At 41.0% G+C, this 23,337-nt stretch overlaps 1 protein-coding gene across 5 annotated transcripts in view; it reads left to right on the top strand.

The window, feature by feature from the left end:
• Window positions 1–22,826, top strand: part of gk5 (glycerol kinase 5) — a 91,578-nt gene extending 68,752 nt beyond the window's left edge. For 3 of the 5 annotated variants that reach the window (XM_068042575.1, XM_068042577.1, XM_068042578.1), the window contains exons 14-18: window positions 9,634–9,728; window positions 16,989–17,092; window positions 18,516–18,575; window positions 18,806–18,939; window positions 20,571–22,826. In XM_068042575.1, the coding sequence (XP_067898676.1) occupies window positions 9,634–9,728; window positions 16,989–17,092; window positions 18,516–18,575; window positions 18,806–18,939; window positions 20,571–20,728 (551 nt within the window). In that variant the 3' untranslated portion in view covers window positions 20,729–22,826. The remainder of the gene's footprint in view (window positions 1–9,633; window positions 9,729–16,988; window positions 17,093–18,515; window positions 18,576–18,805; window positions 18,940–20,570) is intronic. The other 2 variants (XM_068042579.1, XM_068042576.1) reach the window with 2 other exon arrangements.
• Window positions 22,827–23,337: the final 511 nt, after the last annotated feature.

Genomic DNA, 23,337 nt, shown 5'->3' with positions numbered 1-23,337 from the left:
AGGAAGAGAATTCCAAAGACTCATGACCCTCAGAAAAAATTTCTCCTCATCTCTGCCTTAAATGGGTGACGCCCTTATTTTCAAAACCGTGACCCCTAGTTCTAGATTCTTGCACAAGGGGAAACATCCTTTCCACATCCACCCTGTCAAGACCCCTCAGGATCTTATATGTTTCAATCAAGTCGCCTCTTACTCTTCTAAATTCCGCTGGGTACAAGCCTAGTCTGTCCAATCTTTCCTCGTAAGATAGCCTGCGCATTCCAGGTATTAGTCTAGTGAACCTGCACTGTACTGCCTCCAACACATTTACATCCTTCCTTAAATAAGGAGACCAGTACTGTACACAGTACTCCCAGATGTGGTCTCACCAATGCCCTATATAGCTGAAGCATAACCTCCCTACTTTTGTATTCAATTCCCCTCATGATAAACGATAACATTCTATTAGCTTTCCTAATTACGTGCTGTCTGCATACTAACCTTTTGTGATTCATGCACTAGGACACCCAGATAGATCTGCAATTTCTCACCATTTAGATAATATGCTTTTTTATTCTTCCTGCCAAAGTGGACAATTTTACACTTTCCCACTTTCCCACATTATACACCATTTGCCAGGTCTTTGCCCACTCACTTAACTTATCTATATCCTTTTGCAGCCCCCTTATGTCTTCTTCACAAGTTACTTTCCTACCTATCTTTGTGTCATCAAATTTAGCAACAATGGGATGTGTGTCACTGGCAAGGCCAGGATGCGGCCACCAATGGTGAAGTGATTTAAAATTGGTGATGTACAAAAAAATCAGAATTAGAGGAGTGTGTATATCTTGGAGGATTGAGGGGCTGGAGGAGATTAAAGATGGGGAGGGATTTGAAAACCAGGGTGAGAATTTTAAAATCAAGGCGTTGCTTAGTTGGGAGCCAATGTAGGCCAGCGAGCACTTGGGTGATGGGGTAACATGACTTGGTGCCAGTTAAGACACGGGCAGCGGAGTTTTGGATGACTTCAAGTTTACCGAGAGTAGAATTTAGGAGAATAGCCAGGACTGTTGGAATAGTTAAGTTTAGAGGTAACAAAGAATGAGGGTTTCAGCAGCAGATGAGCTGAGGCGGGCAAAGTTGGGCGATGTAACGGAGGCAGCAATAGTTGGTCCTGGTGATGGCATGAATGAGGTCAGAAGCTCATCTTGGGGTCAGATGTGACACCCAGGTTGCTAACAGACTGTCTTAATCTCAGACTATTGCCAGGGAGAGGAATGGAGTCAGTAGCTAGGGAACGGAATTTGGAGCGAGGACTGAAAACAATGGCTTCAGCCTTCCCAATGTTTAATTGGAGGAAATTTCTTTGTATCCAGTACTGGAAGTCAAATAAGCAGTGATAATTTAGCAACAGTGGAGGAGTCCAGTGAAGTGGTGGTGAGGTAAAGCTGAGTGTGTTCAGTGTACGTCTGAAAGCACTGCTTTAGTTTTCACATGATGTCACTGAGGGGTAGCATGTAGATGAGAAGTATGAGGGGGCCAAGGATAGATCCTTGGGGGACACCAGAGGTAATGGTGTGGGAGCAGGAACAGAAGCCTTTGAAGTGCTTCTTTGGCTACCATTAGATAGATAAGAATGGAATCACCCAGCTGGACGACTGGAGAGGCATTGGAGGAGGATGATGGGGTCGAAGGCTACAGACAGGTCAAGCAGGACAAGGAGGGAAAGATTCTTTGTCACAGTCACGTATGATGTCATATGTGACTTTAAGAGCTGTTTTAGTACTGTGGCAGAGGTGGAAACTTGGAGAGATTCAGATAGAGTTCTGGGAAAGATGGAAATGGATTTGTCAGGCGACAACATGTTCAAGGACTTTGGAGAAGAAAGGGAGGTCAGTTATTTGCAAGGGCAGTGGGGTCGAGTGCTGCTTTTTTTTTGGAGGAGAGGGGTGATGAAGGCAGGTTTAAAGGGGAGAAGGAAAATGCTTAGAGAATAGTTTACAATATTGGTAACATGGGAACCAAGAGGGGAAGTTGGATGATCAGTTTAATGGGAATAGGATCGAGGGAATAGGAGGTGGGACAGGATGAGCTCAGAGGACATGAGGGAAGACAGGAGAGAAACTGGAGAAAAATACAAGTTCAGGGCTCGGGCGGTGGAGTGGGGGTGCATTTTAGGAAGTTTGGGCAGGCGTGTTAGCGGAAGGGAGGAATGTGGCAGATCGAATGGTCTTGATCTTAGTGATAAAAGTCCCATGAGCTCCTCTGTTACTGTTGGTGAGGATGGAGGGGACAGGGGAGAGGAGTTTAAGAAATCGGGGGTTATCTTTGCATTCCAGGAATCCTGGAATAGTGAGCAGTTTTAGCAGATGAGAGTAGGACCTGATAGTGTTTTAAGTGGCCTGGCCAGACCTGCTGGTGGATGGCTAAACCAGTTGTCTGCCATATCCTTTTATGTCTGCATCCCTTGGACTTAAGGAAGCAGAGATGAGGACTAGAGTGACAGAGACTGATCTTTTTATTGGGGACTAGGGCAAAGATGGAGGTGAAGATGAGGTTGAGCAAATCAGTAGCTGCAGAAGTGTTGTGGTGAACAGAGGGCCAAAGGTTGGATAGTTGAGATTTTGAAAGTGCAGTTGTAAGTCAATGGGAGGATAGGTTTTTCCAAGGGATGGATATAGAATGACATAGGGTTGGGACGTGGAAATGTGATGTGGGTGAAGAGTGCTACAAGGAAGTGATCAGATATGACCTTATCTGTAATTGATATGATGGGAGTAGCAAGAGCATGTGCGATGGCAAGGTCGAGGGGGTGGCTGTGAATATGGGTTGGAGGGTTTACATGGAGGGAGAGATTTAGGGAGGATAAGATGGCAGTGAACCCAGGAGAGAGAACATGATGAGTTGAGATGGAGATTGAAATCACCAAGGATGAGAAATTGCTGTGTGCAGGCTGAAGGAGGATAGCAATGAGTTTATCGTTTTTGGAAGGGCGGTAGAGAATGATGGTTTTGAAAGAGGTGAGAGGGATGGCATAAGGTGAGCTGCTCGAGGGAGGAACAAGTGCCAGAGGACTAGGTCAGAGGCCAAGGTGTGATTTGGTGATGAGCGCTACACAGCCACGACGACGGCCTTGGGGCAAATGGTGGAAGATGTAACCAGTGGGAGGCTTCATTAAGTGGCAAGGTGTCATCGGCCCTCAGCCAGAATTCCATTAAAGCCATGATGTCGATGCAATCGTCTACAATGAGTTCATGATGGTGAGGGCCTTGTTCACAAGTGAATGGAGATGCGTAGAGGGATGGTGAGCTTATCTGCTGGCAGAATCTACAGGGTCAGCAGTGGGAGGGGTGAGTTGGACAGGAAGAAGATTGTTAAGATTAGCCCTCACTGGGCAGGAACCTTGATGGAGTGGGATGGGGCAGTTAGAATTGCTACTCAGAAAGAACCAATGCCGAGTGCTGCAATGAGCCTGAGGAGGATGTCAAGAGGCACAGAGGGAATCTGTAGGCTTATCTAATAGGGAGTCAAGCCTTGGGATGGTGACGAGAGCAGGAAAGTCAGAGTACTGAAGGATTGGGATAGGGAATTGGGAGGGCAGAGTATCTGAGAGGAGGGAAGTGAAAGGAGGCATTCCAATAGAAGAGAATCTTGGAGGGGTAAAGAGAAGCTTGGTGGGGGTAAAGAGAAAAAGTTGTGGAAATAGGTTGATAGGTTTGGGTCTGGAGTGGGTAGCCAAAATGCAGGCACGAATAAACTGAAAGCTTAAGTTACATAGGACAAGTTACGTTAAAATTAGGGTACATAAAAACATGATAGTAAATGGGAATAGGAAATAGATGGAGATAATAGAAAGGAGTACAGAGTTAAAGTTGGAGGTCCCTTGGTGGAATAATCAAGACTTGGATTGGGTGGAACAGAACCCTGTGGTACAATGCTAACCAAAATCAGTCCTAGCTCTTGATTTCTGCTTCTCCCCGCGCTCCCCCCCCCCCCCCCCCCCCAATCAGTTTTTAATCCTATTTGCTAGCCTACCCTAATTTTCTACTTGTAATCTCCTCCAATATCCTGTGTAGTACCTTATCAAAGGCTTTCTGAAAGTCCATGTACACCATGTTCACTGTATTTTTTCCATTCATCATACCTGTCACCTCTTTAAAGAACTCTCATTAGGTTTATCAGGCATGATCTTGATTTCTGAATTCTACATCGTTGCTTCTAATTATTTTCTCCTAATATTTAGTAATTCCATCTTTATGAAAGATTTTAAACAAAATCTCCTGTAATTCTGTTAGATCTGTTTTTCTTTGGGTTTTATATTGGCTACTCTCCAGAGCTCTGGCATAGAATTGTAGAAACTTACAACACAGAGGAAGGCCATTTGGCCCATCATGCCTGTGCTGGCACTTCGAAAAAAGCTGTGGTACTCTGCCTATCTGTAAGAACCTTGCAAGTTCTCCAGCCTCAAATACCTGTCCCGCTTCTGCTACCTTTTTCGGGTGGAGCGTTCCAGATCCTGACCACGCTAAGTGAAAAAGTTTTCCTCATTTACCCTCAATCTTTTGACACTGGTTTTGAATCTGTGACCTCTACTTATTGACCCACTCGTAAGAGGGAATAATTTTTCTTTCTCTACTCTTATCAACACCTCATCGTTGTCAAAACTCTTAACCTTCTCTGTTCCAAGGAGAACAATCCTAACTTTTCCAACCACTGCTTATAATGGAAGTTCCTCATCCCTGATAACATCCTCGTAAACCTTCTCTATACCCTTCTTAAGGCCTTTACATCTTTCCTGAAGTGTGATGCCCAGAGTTGTCCACAATACTGTAGCTGAGGCCTAACCAGTGATGCATCTAGTTCTAGAATGATCTTTGTGGTACGTGGGGAGTCATGAACACACATGTTCTAGACGAACACATCTGCAGGAAGTGTCACCGGCTGCAGAAGCTTGAGCTCCAGGTTTCGGAACTCGAGCAGCGGTTGGAGTCACTGTTGTGCATCCGCGACGCAGAGGACTACGTGGACAGCATGTTTAGGGAGGTGGTCACACTGCAGGTTAGGAGCATGTAGCCAGAGAGGGAATGGGTGACTGCCAGGAAGTCTAAGAGAACTAGGCAGGCAGTGCAGGAGTCCCCTGAGTCTATCTTGCTTGCTAATCAGTTTTCCATTTCGGATACTGGTAACATCGATGGTTCCTTGGGGGAGTGCAGCCGGAGCAAAGTCTGTGGCACCACGGGTGGCTCAGCTGCACAGGAGGGGTGGAAGAACAATAGTGATAGGGGATTCGATAGTCAGGGGATCAGACGGCAATAAATATCACTTCAGGATGGTGTGCTGCCTCCCTGGTGCCAGGGTCAAGGATGTCACGGAGCGGCTGCAGGACCTCCTCCTGGGGGAAGGTGAACAGCCAGAGGTAGTGGTCCATGTTGGTACCAATGACATGGGTAGGATGAGGTCCTGAAATCAGATTTAGTGAGTTGGGAAGGAAATTAAAAAGCAGGACCTCCGAAGCAGTAATCTCAGGATTACTCCCACTACCATGTGCTAATGAGCATAGGAATAGGAGAATTGGGGTAGGAGGGAGGGTATCAGATTTGAGGCATTGGGACTGGTTCTGGGGCAGGTGGGACCTGTTCAAAATGGATGGGCTACACCTTAACAGGACCGGAACTAATATCCTCGCAGGGAGATTTGCTAGTGCTGTTGGGGAGGGTTTAAACTAGCTTGTCGGGGATGGGAACCTGAGGGGTAGCTCAAATACGAAGGAAGTAAAGCTGGTAACAGGAGGTAGAAAAGTAGCAAGTGACATTAGAAGGCTGGCGAAACAAAAGTGAGCATCAACTAGCCTTAGAATGTGGTATAATGTCGAAGACGAGGTTAAGGGTACTCTCCCTAAATGCACGCAGCGTTTGCAACAAGGTAGCTGATTGGCCCAAATAGAGGTAAATGGGTATGATCTATTTGCCATAATGGAAATGTGGCTACAGGGTGACCAAGACTGGGAACTGAACATTCAAGGATTTTCAACATTTAGGAAGGACAGGCAAAAAGGAAAAGGTGGTGCTGCGCTGATGAGGGATGGGATCAGTACATTAGTAAGGGAGGAATCTCAGATTGGAAGAACAAAATGTGGAATCTGTTTGGGTGGAGCTAAGAAACAGCAAGGGGAAGCAAACATTGGTAGGAGTTGTTTATAGGCCACCAAACAGTAATGGTAGTGTGGGGCATGGTATTAATCAGGAGATTAGAGAAGCATATGGCATGGGTAATACAGTAATCATGGGTGACTCCAATCTGCATATAGACTCGGTAAACCTAATGAGCACTAATGCTGTGGAGGACAGGTTTCTGGAGTGTTAGGGTTGATTTTCTAGAGGAGTATGTTGAACTGACTAGAGAACAGGCTATTTTAGATCTAGGTTTATGTAATAAGAAAGGGCTAATTAATAATCTTGTTGTAAAAGAACCTTTAGGGATGAGTGACCATAATATGGTACAATTTAACATTGTTTGAAAGTGAGGTAATACAATCTGAAGCCATGGTGTTAAATTTGAACAAAGGAAATTATGAAGGTATGAGGGGCAAATTGGCTGAGGTGGAGTGGGAAAACACATGAAAAGATATGACATTACATAGGCGATGGATAGTCTCAAGAAATATTACATAATTTACAGCAACTATATATTCCTTTAAGGCACAAAAACCCCAAAAGTAAAGGCAGTCAACCGTGGATAACAAGGGAAGTTAAGGATTGTATAAGATTAAAAGAAAAGGCCTATAAAGTTACCAGAAATAGTAGTAAACCAGAGGATTGAGAAGATTTTAGAATACAGCAAAGGAGAACGAAGAAACTGATAAAGAAAGGGAGAATAGAATATGAATGTAAACCAACAAAAGAATATAAAAATGGACTCTGAAAGCTTCTACAGGTACGTAAAAAGAAAACGTTTGGCTAAGACAAATGTGGGTCCATTACAGACAGAAACAGGAGAATTTATAATGGGGAATAGAGAAATGGCAGAGGAGCTAAATAATTACTGTGTCTGTCTTCACTGAGGAAGATACAAGAAATCTCCCAGAATTAGAGATCCAAGGGATTAGGTAGAATGAGGAATTGAAGAAAATTAGTAAGAAGGTTGTATTGGAGAAATTAATGGGGCTGAAGGTTGCTAAGTCCCCAGGACCAGAGTATTGAAAGAGGTAGCTATGGAGACTGTGGATGCATTGGTGATCATCTTCCAAAATTCTGTAGATTCTGGAGCAGTTCCTGCAGATTGGAAGGTTGCAAATGTCACCCCACTATTTAAGAAGGGAGGGGAGAGAGACAACAGACCTGTTAGCCTTACATCAGTCATTGGGAAAATGCTAGAATCTATTCTAAAGGATGTGATAAATGTGACACTTGGATAGTAATGATCTGATTGGGCACAGTCAACATGGATTTTTGAATGGGAAATCATGTTTGACGAACCTGTTGGAGTTTTTTGAGGATGTTACTAACAGAATTGATAAAGGGGATTTGGTGGACGTGGTATACTTGGATTTTCAGAAGGTTTTTAATCAAGTCCCCCACAGGAGGTTCATTAGCAAAATTAAAGCACATGGGATAGGAAGAAATATACTGGCATGGATTAAGGATTAGTTAACAGGCAGAAAGCAGAGAGTAGGAATCAATGGGTCATTCTCATGTTGGCAGGCTGTGACTAGTGGGATACCATAGGGATCAATGCTTGGGCCCCAGCTGTTCATCCAAATCTTTGATATATATTGTGTAATATTTCCAAGTTCGTGGATGACACAAAACTAGGTAGGAACGTGTGTTGAGGAAGGTGCAAAGTGGCAACATGGGGATTTGGACAGACTTGGTGAGTGGGCAAGAACGTGGCAGATGGACTATAATGTGAAAAAATGTGAGCTTATCCACTTTGGTAGGAGAAACAGATGTGCACAGTATTCCTTTAAAGATAAGAGATTAGAAAGTGTAGATGTACAAAGGGACCTGGGTGTCCTCGTCAATAAGTCACTGAAAGCTAACATGCGAGTGCAGCAAGCAATTAGGAAAGCTAATGGTATGTTGGCCTTATCGCAAGAGGATTTGAGTACAGGAGTAGTGAAGTCTTTCTTCAATGGTATAGAACCTTGGTTAGACTGCACTTGGAGTACTGTGTGCAGTTTTGGTCCCCTGACCTTAGGAAGGGTATTATTGCCACCAGGCTTGTTCCCGGGATGGTGGAAATGTCCTATGAAGAGAGATTGGGGAAATTGGGCCTGTGTTCTCTAGAGTTTCAAAGAATGAGAGGTGATCTCATTGAAACCTACAAATTACTTAAAGGGATAGGCAGGTTAGATGCAGCTAAGATGTTTCCCCTGTTTGGGGAGTCTAGAACCAGGGTACACAATTTCAAAATGAGGGGGAAGCCACTTGGGACAGAGATGAGAAATTTCTTTACTCAGAGTGTTGTGAATCTTTGGAATTCTCTACCCCAGAGGGCTGTGCAAGTTCAGTCATTGACTATGTTCAAAGCAGAGATTGACAGATTTCTAAATAGAAATGACACAAGGGGATATGAGGATAGTGTGGGGAAAAAGGCATTGAAGTGGATGATCAACTATGATCATTTTGAATGGCAGGCAAGGCTCGATGGGCTGAACGGCCTACTCCTCCTATGTTCCTACAGACTATGCCTCTGTTTATAAACCCAAGTAACCCATATGCTTTGTTAACCACCTTATCCACTTGCCCTGCCATTTTTTAAGGATTTGTGTATATGGAGACCAAGGTGTCGCTGCTCATCTACACTTTTCAGATTTTTAAAAAATGTCTTTAATGGGATGTGGGCATTGCTGGTGGAGCCATCATTTGTTACTCATCCCTAATTGCCCTTGACAACTGAATGGCTTGCTAGTCCATTTCAGAGTGCATGTAAGAATTTATCACATTGCTATGGGTCTGGAGTCACTTGTAGGCCTGATCAGGTAAAGACTGCAGATTTTCTTCCCTAAAGACCATTAGTGAACTGAATGGATTTTTATGACCACAGATAGTTTCATGGCACCATAACTGAGACTAGCTTTCAATTCCAGATTTTTATTTATTTGAATTTAAATTCCACCAGCTGCCACGGTGGGATTTGAACTTGTGTCCCCAGGGCATTAGCCTGGGCCTCTTGATTACTTGTCTAATGACATTACCACTATGGCACCATCTGCTGGGCCAGACTGAATACACCCAAGGATCTTTAGGAAAATAGGGAAAAAACAGTGCAGACCTTGGAAATGAAATTTCAGGGTTCTATTGCTGCATGAGCAGAAGCATGGCAGATGGAGTTCAACACTGATGAGTGTGAAGTGATGCACTTTGTGATCACCTTCTACTAATATGGAACGATGGAATATTGTAAATAACACTCTCACTCCTCCAGGCAAGTGGAGAGTATTCCATCACATGCCTGACTTGTGCCTTGTAGACAGTGGACAGGCTCTGGGGAGTCAGGAGGTGAGTTACTTGTTGCTGAGTTTCGAGCCAACAAAAGGAAGCATCTTTTTCCAGTCACTCAAGACTGGATTCTAGCCTAGATGAACTGGCAATTTTTTTAACCGACTGAACGACCCAATCCACCGTTCTTCATTAAGCCTTCATATTTTTCCAGGTTTATTCTCCAATGTTGCTGAAACTGAAAAGATGGTGCAGGAAGTGCAAAATTCAGATGGCGTATTCTTTGTCCCATCATTTAGTGGATTACAGGTAAATGTGCGCAACCAATAAATTGTACTTTTTTTTTTACTACAGCAATTCCGAAATGCTTGTGATTAGTTTAATTATATACAGTTAACACCTTGTATTAGAATTTTCTTGGGTGAGTATGGCACTTTTAATAATTTTTTTTTTAAAAAGTGCAATGGCTGATTTCAAAAGGATAATCTTTACATTGCATGTGAGGCTAGCAGTGAAAACAGTTGAGAGCTCCTTAGCTTTGACACCTGATTCCCTCAAATTTTTATTACATTCAGACAATGGGCATTACATCTAAATTGCATGGTTTTTGCCACCTTGAACCCTTTGCTTCCTTTGTTTGATTATTGTAACCAAAACTATATACTAACATGAGTGAACACATATTCTAACACACTGCAATGCAGTACATTGATGCACCAACACACTGCCTATCCTGAACTGCTTTTATGTAAAACTGCTGTAGCTTCAACTTGATGAGTGCAATGTAATTTACAACAGCAACCAATGTTTGTAGCAATTTTCTTCTTGGAGCTATTTAAATGTCCAATTACACCAATCTATAAAAGTTCTAGTGTTTTTATTACTGTGTAGGATTTTGAACATACTGAAATTGTGGTAAACAAAAGACCAGCTTCTTCAAATTATTCTTTAGCTACCCAGCTAATAATCTGTACAATAGTTTCACATGGTGGCATACACTTTGGAGGTCTAATGTCCTATTGTGTGAAGTGGTAGGACAGGGGTTTGTGCTTGCAAATGCCTACACAGTGGGTTCTTGTTCTCAGCTGTTCATTATTGGCAATCTGCAGTGTGAAGGTTTTGAATTTCTCTACATGGAGGAAACTGAGGTAAAGCTGGAACAAGGATCAAATGTCCAAGTTTCCCAGTCTCTGTGACTTGATAGCACGCCACACATGACATTTACAATGCCATGGGAATACCATCACCTCTGTGTTCCCCTCTGTGACTTGCACATGCATCGCTGTTCTTTCATCTTCATTGGGCCAAAATCCTGGAATTTCCTACCAGACACCATTGTAGGAGCACCATCACCAGAAAGACTGCAGTGGTTCAAGAAGGCAGTCCACTTTCTCCAGTCAAATATGGATATTATAAATGTGGCCTTGTTACCTGTATTTTGAGAACATAAAAACAGACATAATGCCAAGATGTTGCAAAATAATGGAGCATTTGTGACCAGTTAACTTTTTAGTTAGTGATTTGAGGTGCCTCTTAAAACCAACTCACTAAGGGGTTTTATTTTGATCTTTTTATCTCTTGTCCATTCATCTTGGGAAGGAAATGGCCTCAACATGTAATGCCATTTTTGTCTCCATGTGCTAGTGCAAAGTATTACCAGAAGTACATTCATTCAGTGGTGTGGAACAGTACTTTTGTTTATGCAATGCGTTCAGTATTAGTGTCCAAAGCTACTAAAAGATACTGTATTTCTACAGATGTGTATGCATGTAACACCATCCCAAACTCGTGTCTTGTGACTACAATTTGTTGGTTTTACATGAATACATGGGCGGCGCAGTGGTTAGCACCGCAGCCTCACAGCTCCAGCGACCCGGGTTCATTTCTGGGTACTGCCTGTGACCGCGTGGGTTTCCTCCGGGTGCTCCGGTTTCCTCCCACAGCCAAAGACTTGCAGGTTGATGGGTAAATTGGCCATTATAAATTGCCCCTAGTATAGGTAGGTGGTAGGGGAATTGAGGGAAGGTGGGGATGGGGTAGGAATATGGGATTAATGTAGGATTAGTTTAATGGGTGGTTGATAGTCGGCACAGACTTAGTGGGCCGCAGGGCTGTATCTCCAAATAAAAAAATAAAAAATATGACCCATTAAAAAATTAGATACTAAATTGGAAAAGGAAGGAAGAAACGAAGAACTGATTTATGGTAATAGTAATAATAGAAGTCCTTTTCATTGAGGTATTCTGGGAGCTGGGCAACCCTTTTTAGAAGATCACTGGGTAAGAGCTAATTGACTTTTTTATGGTTTGAATAATGATTTTGAAATGGATTTTCCAGAAATGTATCATTATGTCCTTTCTGTCAAATTTAAATAATTTTACCTCTGTCTCCCTCTGAAAACCTTGATTCTCTAGTTATGGCCTTTTTTGCATCCACCTCCCTTTTGCTGAACCAGAAGCAGCCATGCCTTCAGAACCAGGTACCGCACCCGAGAATTCCCTCCCTAAACCCTATCGCCCTGCCACCTCCATCTCTTTGGTTAAGATCCTCCTTTAAAATTCACCCCATCTAATACTTAGTGCTTTGCTGAAAATAGAGACATTTTGTCTAAGCTTTTTGTCTTGCACTCAGGACAATTTGCAAGAATACCAATGTAAGGAAAATCAACAAATTTATACTGTATGAGAAGAGAGTGTTGATTGGTTGGTTGGCAAGTGGATTCTGGTAGAGGTGTTGCCATGGAGAGTGCTAGCCTATTCACCAATGTTCCATTTGAGCCATAAACATTTGCGCTGCAGCACTATATCGTGGCAATCTAGACCCGCCACCATTTGCGTGAATCAATATTCATTGAACTTATGAACTTGGCAACTCACGCAGTTGAGTTCAGTTTTAACAACACCATGTATGCCCAAATAGATGGTGTTGCCGTGGGATCCCCTCGAGGTCCAGCTCTCGCAAACATCTTTGTTGGGTTCCATGAGAAACGTGTCTTCGAGGGAATGACAGCTAACCTCCTACCTCTTGCATATTTCCGATATGTAGATGATACGTTTGCTATATTTGAATCCGCAGCTGCATGTAATAATTTCCTTACACATCTTAATGGGCTCCATCCTGTGCTGAAATTCACCTTTTGAAATGGAGCAGTCAAATGAGCTCCCTTTCCTTGATGTACTAGTTGAGAAATCTGCTAAGGGGTTCTCTATTATGGTCTACCACAAACCTACCTTCACTGGTCAATACATGCATTGGGATTTTTGCAGTTCCATGCGCTCCAAGATTGGCTTTATTGGCAACTTCGTAAATAGAGCCCAAGCCATTTGTTCACCATGCAAGCTTGATGCTGAAATGGGGCAAATCAAAGGCATTCTGCATGACCATGGCTACCCTGATCAGATCATTTCTCGCTGTATATCACGCAAACTTGTGAATGGGCCTAAGGCCGTCATTTGTGGCCCTGAAAAATGCCCAGTCTACCTCCAATTGCCCTAGAAGGGCAATGTATCCCAAAAATTGAGCAGCAAGTGAAGCTAGCTGTTTCACACTTCTCCTGTGCAGTAGCAACATGTGTTGTGGTCGCCACTAACAGGATGCTGCTGTCAAGCCAAAAAGATGTTCTGCCTATCACACAAATGAGTAATGTGAAATATGAATTTCAGTGCCACTGTGATGCTAAATATATAGGCTGTATGTCCCAAAGACTGGCAGATCATATCATGTCCCTTACGCTGTTCGCAATGGGCAAGATACAGGCTGTACCTAACCAGCTCGTGCTTGCAAAACTGGAAACATCGTGTCCGACATTAGACGTGATTCCACGTTTAGACAACATTTGCTAAATAATCCTCAGTGTGCTTAGAATTACGCTGACAACCAATTTAAGATTCATTCGGGCTCGCAGTGTGGCACATTTGCGTATACTGGAAACTGCATACATTAATACACAGGGCCCTGTACTTTGCAGACAGAAAGAACATGTACACATTGCACCTGTTTCAGCTAAACAAAATAAGTGACAGCCATTCGCTGGTTCATTGGTTAAGGCATTGCCCTGAGGAATCAGTCCAGCTGCCTGGTTTAAATTTCAAATAAAGCTTGGCAGTTAACTCAGTTACCATAAACTGATGCATTCTCCATGGTAATGTCTCTACCAATCAGCACTGTGTTGTCATACTGTATAAATTTGGTTGCTTTCCCTTACATTGTTATTCTTTCAAATTGTCCTGATGATGACTGCAAGATGAACAGCTTTGACAAAATGTCTATTTTCAGCGATACTCAAGTTCTATACTGCCAAACGACTCCTTGCTTTGTTTCAATGTCCATTTTTGCCTGTTTTACACTTGTGATGCCCATTGGAATAATTTTCTATGTTCAAAGGTGCTATGCAAATGATAGTTGTTTGTGTGCTTTCCCCCTCACTCCTCTTGTGGAGAGATTTAGTATGTTGTATTTAAATATTGACATTTTATTGCAAGCAAATTTCTTGCATTTGATTTGCTAACATATAAACTTTTTCCAACAATCTTTACAACAAAGCCAGTCATTTCAAATGTAAATGTGGAAAACTGCCAACAACATATTTTTATTCATGGGATGTAAGTGTTGCTGGCCAGGACATCATTTATTGCCCATCCCTAATTGCCCTTGAATATGGTGGCGAGCTGCCTTCTTGAACTGCTGCAATCCTTAGAACCGTTGAACAGTTACGGCACAGAAGGAGGCCATTCATCCCATCGTGTCCGCGCCGGCCGACTACTAGCCGCCCAATCTAATCCAACCTTGGAGTGAAGATACACGAACAATGCTGTTAAGAAGGGAATTCCAGGATTTTGACCCGGCGATTATAGTTCTGAGTCACGATGGTACGTGGCTTGGAGGGGAATTTGCAGGTGGTGGTGGTCCCATGCATCTGCTGCCCTTGTCCTTCTATGTGGTAGAGGTTGTGTGTTTGGAACGTGCTGTTGAAGGAGGCTTGGTGAGTTGCTGCAGTGCATGTTGTATACAGTACACACTGCTACTGCTATGCGTAGGTGGTGAAGGGAGTGAATGTTGAAGGTGGTGGATGAGGTGCCAATCAAGTGGGCTGCTTTGTCCTGAACAGTGTCGAGCTTCTTGAGTGTTGTTGGAGCTGCACCGATCCAGCTCAGTGGACGGTATTCCATCACACTCCTGACTTGTGCATTGTAGATGCCAGTGTTGTAGCTGTACTGGAACAGCTTGGATAGGGGCACGGCTAGTTCTGGAGCACAGGTCTTCAGTACTATTGCCAGAATGTTGTTGGGGCCTATAGCCTTTGCAGTATCCAGTGCCTTCAGCCTTTTCTTGATATCACATGGAGTGAATCGAATTAGCTGAAGACTGGCATCTGTGATGCTGGTAACCTCAGGAGGAGACCGAGATGGATCATCCACTCGACACTTCTAGCTGAAGATGGATGCAAATGCTTTAGCTTTGTCTTTTGTGCTGATGTGCTGGGCTTCCCCTCATTGAGGGTAGGGATATTTGTGGAGCTTTCTTCTCTTGTTAGTTGTTTAATTGTCCACCACCATTCATGACTGGATGTGGCAGGACTGCACAGCTTAGATCTGATCTGTTTGTGGGATCCCTGAGCTCTGTCTATTGCATGTTGCTTCCACTATTTGGCAAGTAGTCCTGTGTTGTAGCTCATCAGGCTGACACCTTATTTTTAGGTTACTTATCACAATGTCTTAATCCTATAATTTCAAAAATATCTTCATCGCACCTTTTTATAAAAAAAAAACAAACTTTGTCATCTGTGATTCTAAATGATTGCCTTGATGCTGGGTCCTTCTGAACTGCAGGCTGAAACTCACCACATTCACAATCTGAGTTTCTTCAAGCAATACTTAAACTCTGACCATTGAACCATTATTTACTTAGAAGTTTAAGTTTTGTGATCTCAGCAAGACTCAGCTCCACATCGTTAGAATAACACATTTTCCATTGCTTGATATAAACTCTGCAACACCTTAAAACTTCGTACTTGTGACTTTCCACAAGAAATCCCAGGGGAGAACTGGTTGTACAATTGTTTGAGAGACCAGAGTCTCACTTTTTGTTTTGTACGTTTAATATGTTCTAAGAGCAAAAACTGGTCGTCAACACAGAGCCTCAAATTTACTAGGAATTACTATTGTATTCTGACCTCAGTAACAACAGTATCTGGCTTTTCATGCTTACAGCAGTGATCGTAAATGCACAATCAGGTTAGCTAAATATCAAGACCTGAAACTACCTAATAAGCAATGCCATGAGAGCGCTATTAATTTGAGAGCATTTTTAACCCTTTGAGAAATGAGTAACACTGCTCCCAAACTTATAATGAAATAGTTCACACTTCCTGGTAGCCAGGCTGAAACCTGGAACCCACCTCGTGGTACATCTTACCTCCCCCATCACCAGCAATCAGGACCTAGATGTTTTGCTCACTATGGCGAAAAGCTTTTTGACTCTCATGATGGAAGCTTTTGCTTGAATAACGGCCCCTTGGGCAAGGTAGTCGAGCAATTGATTCATATCTGCCAATTCTTCAGCAATTCCACTCCTGGAGGAGAATAGAGAAATTGGTAACTATTTTGGTAATGAGTGTGCTCCAATTCTGTTTCATTTCAGCAGTTGTTCAGTTGGGTTCAATTTCCCTTCACATCTGATATGAAATTGAGATCAGTTTTATATGTTAACTGTGAGTTAATACTCTGCCTAAATTATTTAAAGCTATATAGATATAGTGCTTTCATTTTTAACTCCTGATTTTTAAGTCTGTTTGATATTGTGTGGAGTGTATCTGATTCTGTAGATTTATAGATTACAGTGCTAGCTTTGTTGTATGTCAACTGGGCCTAGTTTTCAACTTTTTTTTATTTCTCCTACCTTTTTCACTTTGGGGGGGAAAAAATGAATCTAAAAATGCCAAGACCCCTCTGATGTTTCAACAAATGCGGGGGCATAATGGCCATCTCGTTTAATGTCAACATGTATGTGTCAGCAGAGGAACAGGATATTGAACAGGAGTAAAAACCTTGTACTCTTCCCTTCCCTTCTCCTTTCTCACCTGAGCCTATTGTGCTGGCCCAAATGTTGTCCTGGCTGAGCTGAGCTAACATGACAAAGACCAATAGTCAAATCTGAGGCCTACCTGGCTTCACATGTCTCAGTACCACATCAAGTAAAGCACTCACTCACAATTACTGGAGGACATTGCATTGCAGTTTATGCTGTCACAAAAGCATATACTTCATTATAATTCACACAACTAACTATGAACTGATTGCAGGGAACTATTTCATAATTTGTGGATTATGTATAAATGAAAGACTTAACTTTCTTAAGACACCATATACATAAGATTGCATAACATTTTAAGCTGACCCACCCTGCAAATTATTGGAATGAAAACCTTTACAAAAAGACATCATTTTCCTCCTTTAATGCTGCCTTTCGCTGTCCTCTAAGTCATTTTAAAAAACAAAATTGATAAATACTTTGTGTACACATGTCGCACTATATATTTCTGTTGAAATAAACATGTTTTCTTTTGGTCAGGCTCCTTTAAATGATCCTAATGCGTGTGCATCATTTATGGGACTGAAACCTTCAACGACCAAATTTCATCTAGTACGAGCAATATTGGAATCCATAGCCTTCAGGTGCAGTAAAGAAGTTACATGTATTTGTTTCAATATCTAAAATATGCCCTTAAGTGAGGGAAATAGTACTATTTTCAGCTAATCTGTTTTATTCAACCTCCAGTGTATATTAGCGGAATTTAGAGCTGTTAGACTTATACAAGTTGTTCACTGAAACTTGAGTCTGTAGATGGAAATTTCATTCCATTGTTTTGAATAAACCTTTTACATTTTTTATGTTGGGATTTATTTTTGCATGTTCTCAGTTACAGACATACCCAAGTATCATGGCTAGGTGATGACAAGACAAAGAACTGTAAACTTGAACCCATCTTCTATGGTCAGATATTGCCAGTCCATGGCCAGTGTAGTTGCTGAAGTATTGCATTATGGTGAACTACATTTCTGGGAAGAAAAACAGTAGGCAAGGCATAAGCAGTCCAATAGAAGCATACATCTAGCTGCCAGTCACTGAGCACCAGTGATTGTTATGGCAAGTTCCTGGCTCTAACTGCAATGCTTTCTAAGCAAGGATTGTGGTGTACTTGCCTTAAAAGGATTAAAAATAGGGAATAGTAAAAAATAAAATCTTAGCAGTAACACTATGGAAGCACAATCTAGATATTAAAATAAATGCTCTTTTAATAAGATTACCATGACCGCTTCCTTGGGAGGGCATCTGTTATGTAATTTTTTTGGGGGGGTTTCCTGTGCATTGTACTCTGGCAAAAGCCAGGCTAGTGGCCTACCTGAGCTCTGCCATTCTTCTGAGACAGGGTGACTCACTCTGAACCATTATCTTCCTCCCACGGGAGGCTTGGCAATTGTAGGAGTTCTTCCACTTTGTAGATCATTTGGTGAGATTTGGGGTTTTTACTTTAACACTTTTTTTTTTCTTTCCATGGTTTTGCAGCAGTTCATGCAAGCAGACCTTGTCCTCTGCAATATTAAATTTTCTGTAACTTTCCCTTGTGGACCTTTTGTAGACCATTGGATTAAAAGTTCCCCCCCCCCTTGTAATCTACTTACTGAATTTAACAGTCGTTTGTCACAGTCACTGGGTCCTACAATTTTTATAGTTTACAACAGCTAATGGTATTGTAGAGATTTAAACATAAAACATGCAGCAAATATGAAGAGTAGAATGTCAGTCAAATCCAACTGCTCCCCAATTATTAACACTAGCTGCATAACATTACACCAGTCAACATTGGCCTCTGAATCAGATGAAATTTGAATCTACTGCTTCTAACGTGCTGCTGAGAACTCAGCAAATGTGCATTGTCTCTTGAGCAGCAGAATCCATCTGAACTCAAACGAAATGAGCGAAATCCATGAATTTGCAACAATTGTATTTGTACATTGAAGTGCCATGTGACAAGTTCTCCACCTTCTTACCACCTTGTATTTCAATAATATTTTTGACCATTTCTTTTTCATTTAGGAACAAACAACTTTATGACACAATGCAGAAAGAAGTAAACATTCCGATTACATGCATCAGGTATATGCTATTTAGTATCAGAACACTGGTTTACAGTATGTGTTTTGCACTATTGAAGTGCTAAATTTTATAATTGACCAGTGAAAATGTCAAGCTTTTATTTCTAAAATGTAAGAATAGACTATGCTTTTTGTTGATGTGGTCTTTAGCTGACTTTTACCTATATAGATGGATTCTATTACTTGTTCAAGTCTTTTTATGCTGATGAACTGTTTTGTTTTTGTTTACAGGGCAGACGGTGGTATATGCAACAATCAGTTTGTCATGCAACTTACCACAGATTTGCTTATCTGTAACATTGAGAAACCTAAACGTGTGGATATGTCCAGTCTAGGGGCAGCCTTTTTAGCTGGTCTTGCAATTGGTATGTCAAAAATATTCTATTTCCTTATATAATTGACAACATTTTATTTTCAAAAACTAACTTCTAATTGTAACATGGTTACAAATTCTTAATGTGATAGCAAAGTTTGACTGATATATTAAGAGGAATTCCTTTATTAACATTTGAGAAAATGCCACTCAAATGGGTAAGTATCTTCTCACTCCCCTAAAAATTTATCTACTTAAATGTTTTCATTTTTAATCTATTTAGTTTTTTTAATTTATTTAGAGATACAGCACTGAAACAGGCCCTTCGGCCCACCGAGTCTGTGCCGACCAACAACCACCCATTTATACTAACCCTACAGTAATCCTATATTCCCTACCACCTCCCTACATTAGGGGCAATTTACAACGGCCAATTTACCTATCTTCATTTTCTTTTCTAAGTCTTGTACCAATCTGTTAAGTGAGTAGCTGGTGTTATGAACGCTGGACTTTGTAGCATGATTGTTTTTAAAAACTGAGCTTTAATGTAGTGTAAAAATGGAGTCAGAAGAGCCATGTGACCTCCCATCAATGCTGCTTAAGGACAAGACCGGGATCTTGGTTACCAGGACAGCAAAGATCCCAGATCAAAGACCCTTTTGAAAAGCAGAAGGGAAGGTTGTAGCACCTGAACAACAATGGGTTTGACCCTCCCAACCTTTCAGATTGTAAACAAGGAGCCAGTGGCTCTTAAAATGTAAATACAAGTTACAATTGTTAACACCTGGAAACAAAGGAAAGCCTGGGTGGTTCCGCTGTAGCCAGACTTCTGGGCTCTGCCTATTGGAAAAGCAAATGACTATCGTCTATTGATTTTGGATAAATTCTAGAGGCTTGGGGAAGTCTAGGCTGTAAGCAAGACCGGAAGCCAAATACCAGTGGTGGTAGCCTCAGGACCGAGAGAGGGAGAGCGAGCGGGGGAAACACCTGCTGTCCGAACACTGACATAGTGAAAGACTGGAACCCAGTTTCCAGGTTGAAAGTGCTCGGAAGAAGGGAGTGAAGAGCACATTGATTTTGAGAAGGACTGGGAGATCCAGCCTGTTGCAACTGGGAGGAGTTGGGGACTTTTAGCTGCAAGGATATTGCTTCAATGAGGACTGTGTAACTAAATGTGGTGGGGGGGTATTAAGTGTTTTAACAGATGAAGGAAAAATACCTTTCTCTAAATTAGAACATTAGGTATAAAGTACTGTTCAGTTAATGGAGAGTTTTGGTAGTTATAATAAAACGTTAAATCTTGTCATGTAACTCTTTAAATTGGTCTGGGGAGTTCATATTTTGTGTTTTTAAAGTTAATGGCCTCATTGAGGTCGTAACACCGGGGACACTTTTTTTCCCGGGTGTCTACCAATCTAACTCTAGACTCACATTGAAAACTCTCCTGACTTTTTTTTATTCCTATAAGAATGCACTTAGTCTTTTAATCCTGTATTTACCCCCTTGATGAGACAAAAATCATTGACTGTGGGGAATCATTGGCACAAATTGATGTCTTAATATATTGGAACAAAAGTTCAGAAGATCCATGTACTACAGTGCCTGGGGTTTGCATCTTTCATAATAAAGCACATAGATTTTTGTATGTGTTTAAAAAAAAAAAAAATCTTAATTCTGTTACAGGATACTGGGGCAGCCGAGAAGAATTGAAGACTATCAGATCTGTGGAAAAAATTTTCAAACCTCAAGATGTGTTACATCACTATAAACCAACCATAGAGAACTGGGAATTGGCTGTAAGACGATCCATGAACTGGTACAATAAAACAAAGCAGGAATGAATTTTTACTTGAATAAAAGATGGCACTGACAGGATTATTTCTATAAATGTCCCAAGTACATGTTTGCAATCGACTTAGTATAAAGCTTACAATGATATACTGTGAGTTCTGTTTCGGTTTTTAGTAGATATTGCTGTGGAAACACTTTCCAGTATAAAACCATTTGTGCCTGTAATAACATATATTGAAATAATTTAGGTTTCAAGATCTTTTAAATTTTCAAATCCTTCCTGGCAAACTAGCTTGCATCTAAATGGCAGTCAAAATGGTGAAATGCAGTTCAAATCAGTGATAGTTGAGCAGGAGTGACTGATACTGAGACCTTTGAAAATGTGACTATTTGATTGAAAGTCAGGTGCGTTGCCCGCCACCCCCCTGTGTGTGTCTCCTGCTTTGATCATTGTAACTTCTGGTACAGAAGAGTATTCCGAAAACATTAGCGGTTAGATTTTTAACTTGCAGCCTGGGCATGAAACTGGCATTGCAGAATGGCTGTCTGTTATAGAAACCGCACAATTCCAGCTTCCATTGAAATCAATGAAAAGGAAAATTGTGTGATTTCTATAATGGGTGGCCAGTTAGAATTATCACGACACTTCACAAGTACTTCATTGGCTGTGAAACGTTTTGGTGATGTCCTGAGATTGCGAAAGGCATTATATAAATGCAAGTGTCTTCTTGGACATAAGTCAAATGTCTACCTCTGAGTATTTTAATCTGGAACAAGTAACTACATGTTTTATTACTACTTGAACTATATCTCTACAAAATGGCAGTTTACAAATTACCAGTATGTGCCTTATTAGACTTTTTATTGTAATTATTTGCATAGAGATGCAGGTTTAGCTTCCATTTCAAATTGTAAAATAATTTAGACTAAACTGAACAAAGAAAAGTATTATGAAAGCTTAAAAAAAAGTTCAGCCGTTTCAGTGTAGTACTTGAGATAGTAATGAAGGCACTTTTTTTTTTTCAATTGTTCAAGTTGCAATTACATTTGTAAAAGTCAGATTTTTAACAGATTTTTAAGTCATCTTCAAAACAGTTGAACTCTAAACTCTAGTTACTTATGAAGCCGGCCTTGTATAGTACCCAAATTGTTACAGTATTCCATTTTATAGTTTAGTTTTCTTGGGGTTATGAAACTTGTTTGAAGCAATGACTTCATTTACTCTTCCTGTTATACTGAAGCTTTTTCAGTACGTGGCCAGTATCCCATAGTAAGGTGACTTTCAGTTCAATTACAGTTAGTACATTCCAGTTAAATCTTATGCTGTCCCTCCATTGGAACCCTATATATAGTTCCAAGTAATAATTGTGTATAGCAGCACAGTAGTAAACTGTACTGATTCATGGAATGGTAGGGCATGGACTTCCATTACCGTTCCTATTGTGCTGCATTGTTGATTACATTCATTCCAACGTGTGATGCTCACTAAAAGTTAGGTAATCCCTCCTAAAATGGAAGATCAGAGGATTCTCATTCTGGGTTGCTGTTCGCCAGTTTGAAAACAGCATCAAAGGTCTGCCAACATCTTATCTACTTGGCCTCTGTTGGGGAGAAAATGTATTTTTTGGGCCTCTCTGCTCCACACACTTTAAGAAGTAGAGAATAATTTTCATATATTCCAATGACTAAATTAAAGTGAAATGTTTGTTTGAGTCAATGCACAATGGTAAAATTAAACTATTCTAACTACAACAGTGGTGGTCTCTCTCAGGTCTTTTTTTTTTTGTTGTTCTGACTTCAGTGCAGGAATGTAGAATGTGCTCTCAAATAATCAGGAAATGACACCAACAGCCTACTGTTTCCATTCATCATACTGCTCTATGGTAAATATGGTCCAAAATAAATGCGGCAAAGCTGCCTCACCAATTCATAAACATAACTTGCTTACAGTACGAGCAAAAGATGCTAATCTCCAGTTTAGAAGATCTCCATCCCTTTTAAAGTTTATATTTTATTAATAGTTCATTAACATTAATACATTCTTGTTCAATTGCACATGTGCTTTACAAATGGAACTCTTTTTTTTTTAGTTTCAGAAATTGCATTTAAGCTGATGAGTTGATGTACTAAAAGTGCTGTACAGCAAACAGAGTTTGACCATTTTTAATTTAAAATCAAGCACATTATTGTTTAATAAATGCTGTCTGCCCAGCCATTTTTGTTTAATATGCAATGTGTAGATAAAAAGTTGTTGAATTTTTAATTCTTGAAAATATTTAAGTACTGTATTAATGTGTATCTTAGTTATTCTGTCCTTAGGATTTGACGTTGGGAATTATCAATTTTTTTTTGTGTGGGAAGGTAAAGGATTAGGACACTGACCGCAATTAAGTACTATATTAATAAACTAGACACGCTTATTCATTAGGAGCTAGTCACTGAGGCAAGGAGCAGGTACCACACAGTGCAAAGGATCAGAAACTCCCAAAGTTTTAGAGATGGTCTTCATTTCACTATGGTAACACTTCCAATGGTAAGTTTTCTTGTAATGAAAAAGTGATTCATTTTTCAGATGTTTATTTTTGCTTTTTGGTCTAGGGAGAAGTTTTGTAAAGGATGACTTAATGGGTGGGATTTTCCCTCCTTCATTCAAACTCCA

This window comes from Heterodontus francisci, chromosome 11, assembly GCF_036365525.1.
Source record: "Heterodontus francisci isolate sHetFra1 chromosome 11, sHetFra1.hap1, whole genome shotgun sequence".
NCBI classification, from domain to species: domain Eukaryota; kingdom Metazoa; phylum Chordata; class Chondrichthyes; order Heterodontiformes; family Heterodontidae; genus Heterodontus; species Heterodontus francisci.
This window is presented reverse-complemented; position numbering and strand designations above follow the sequence as displayed.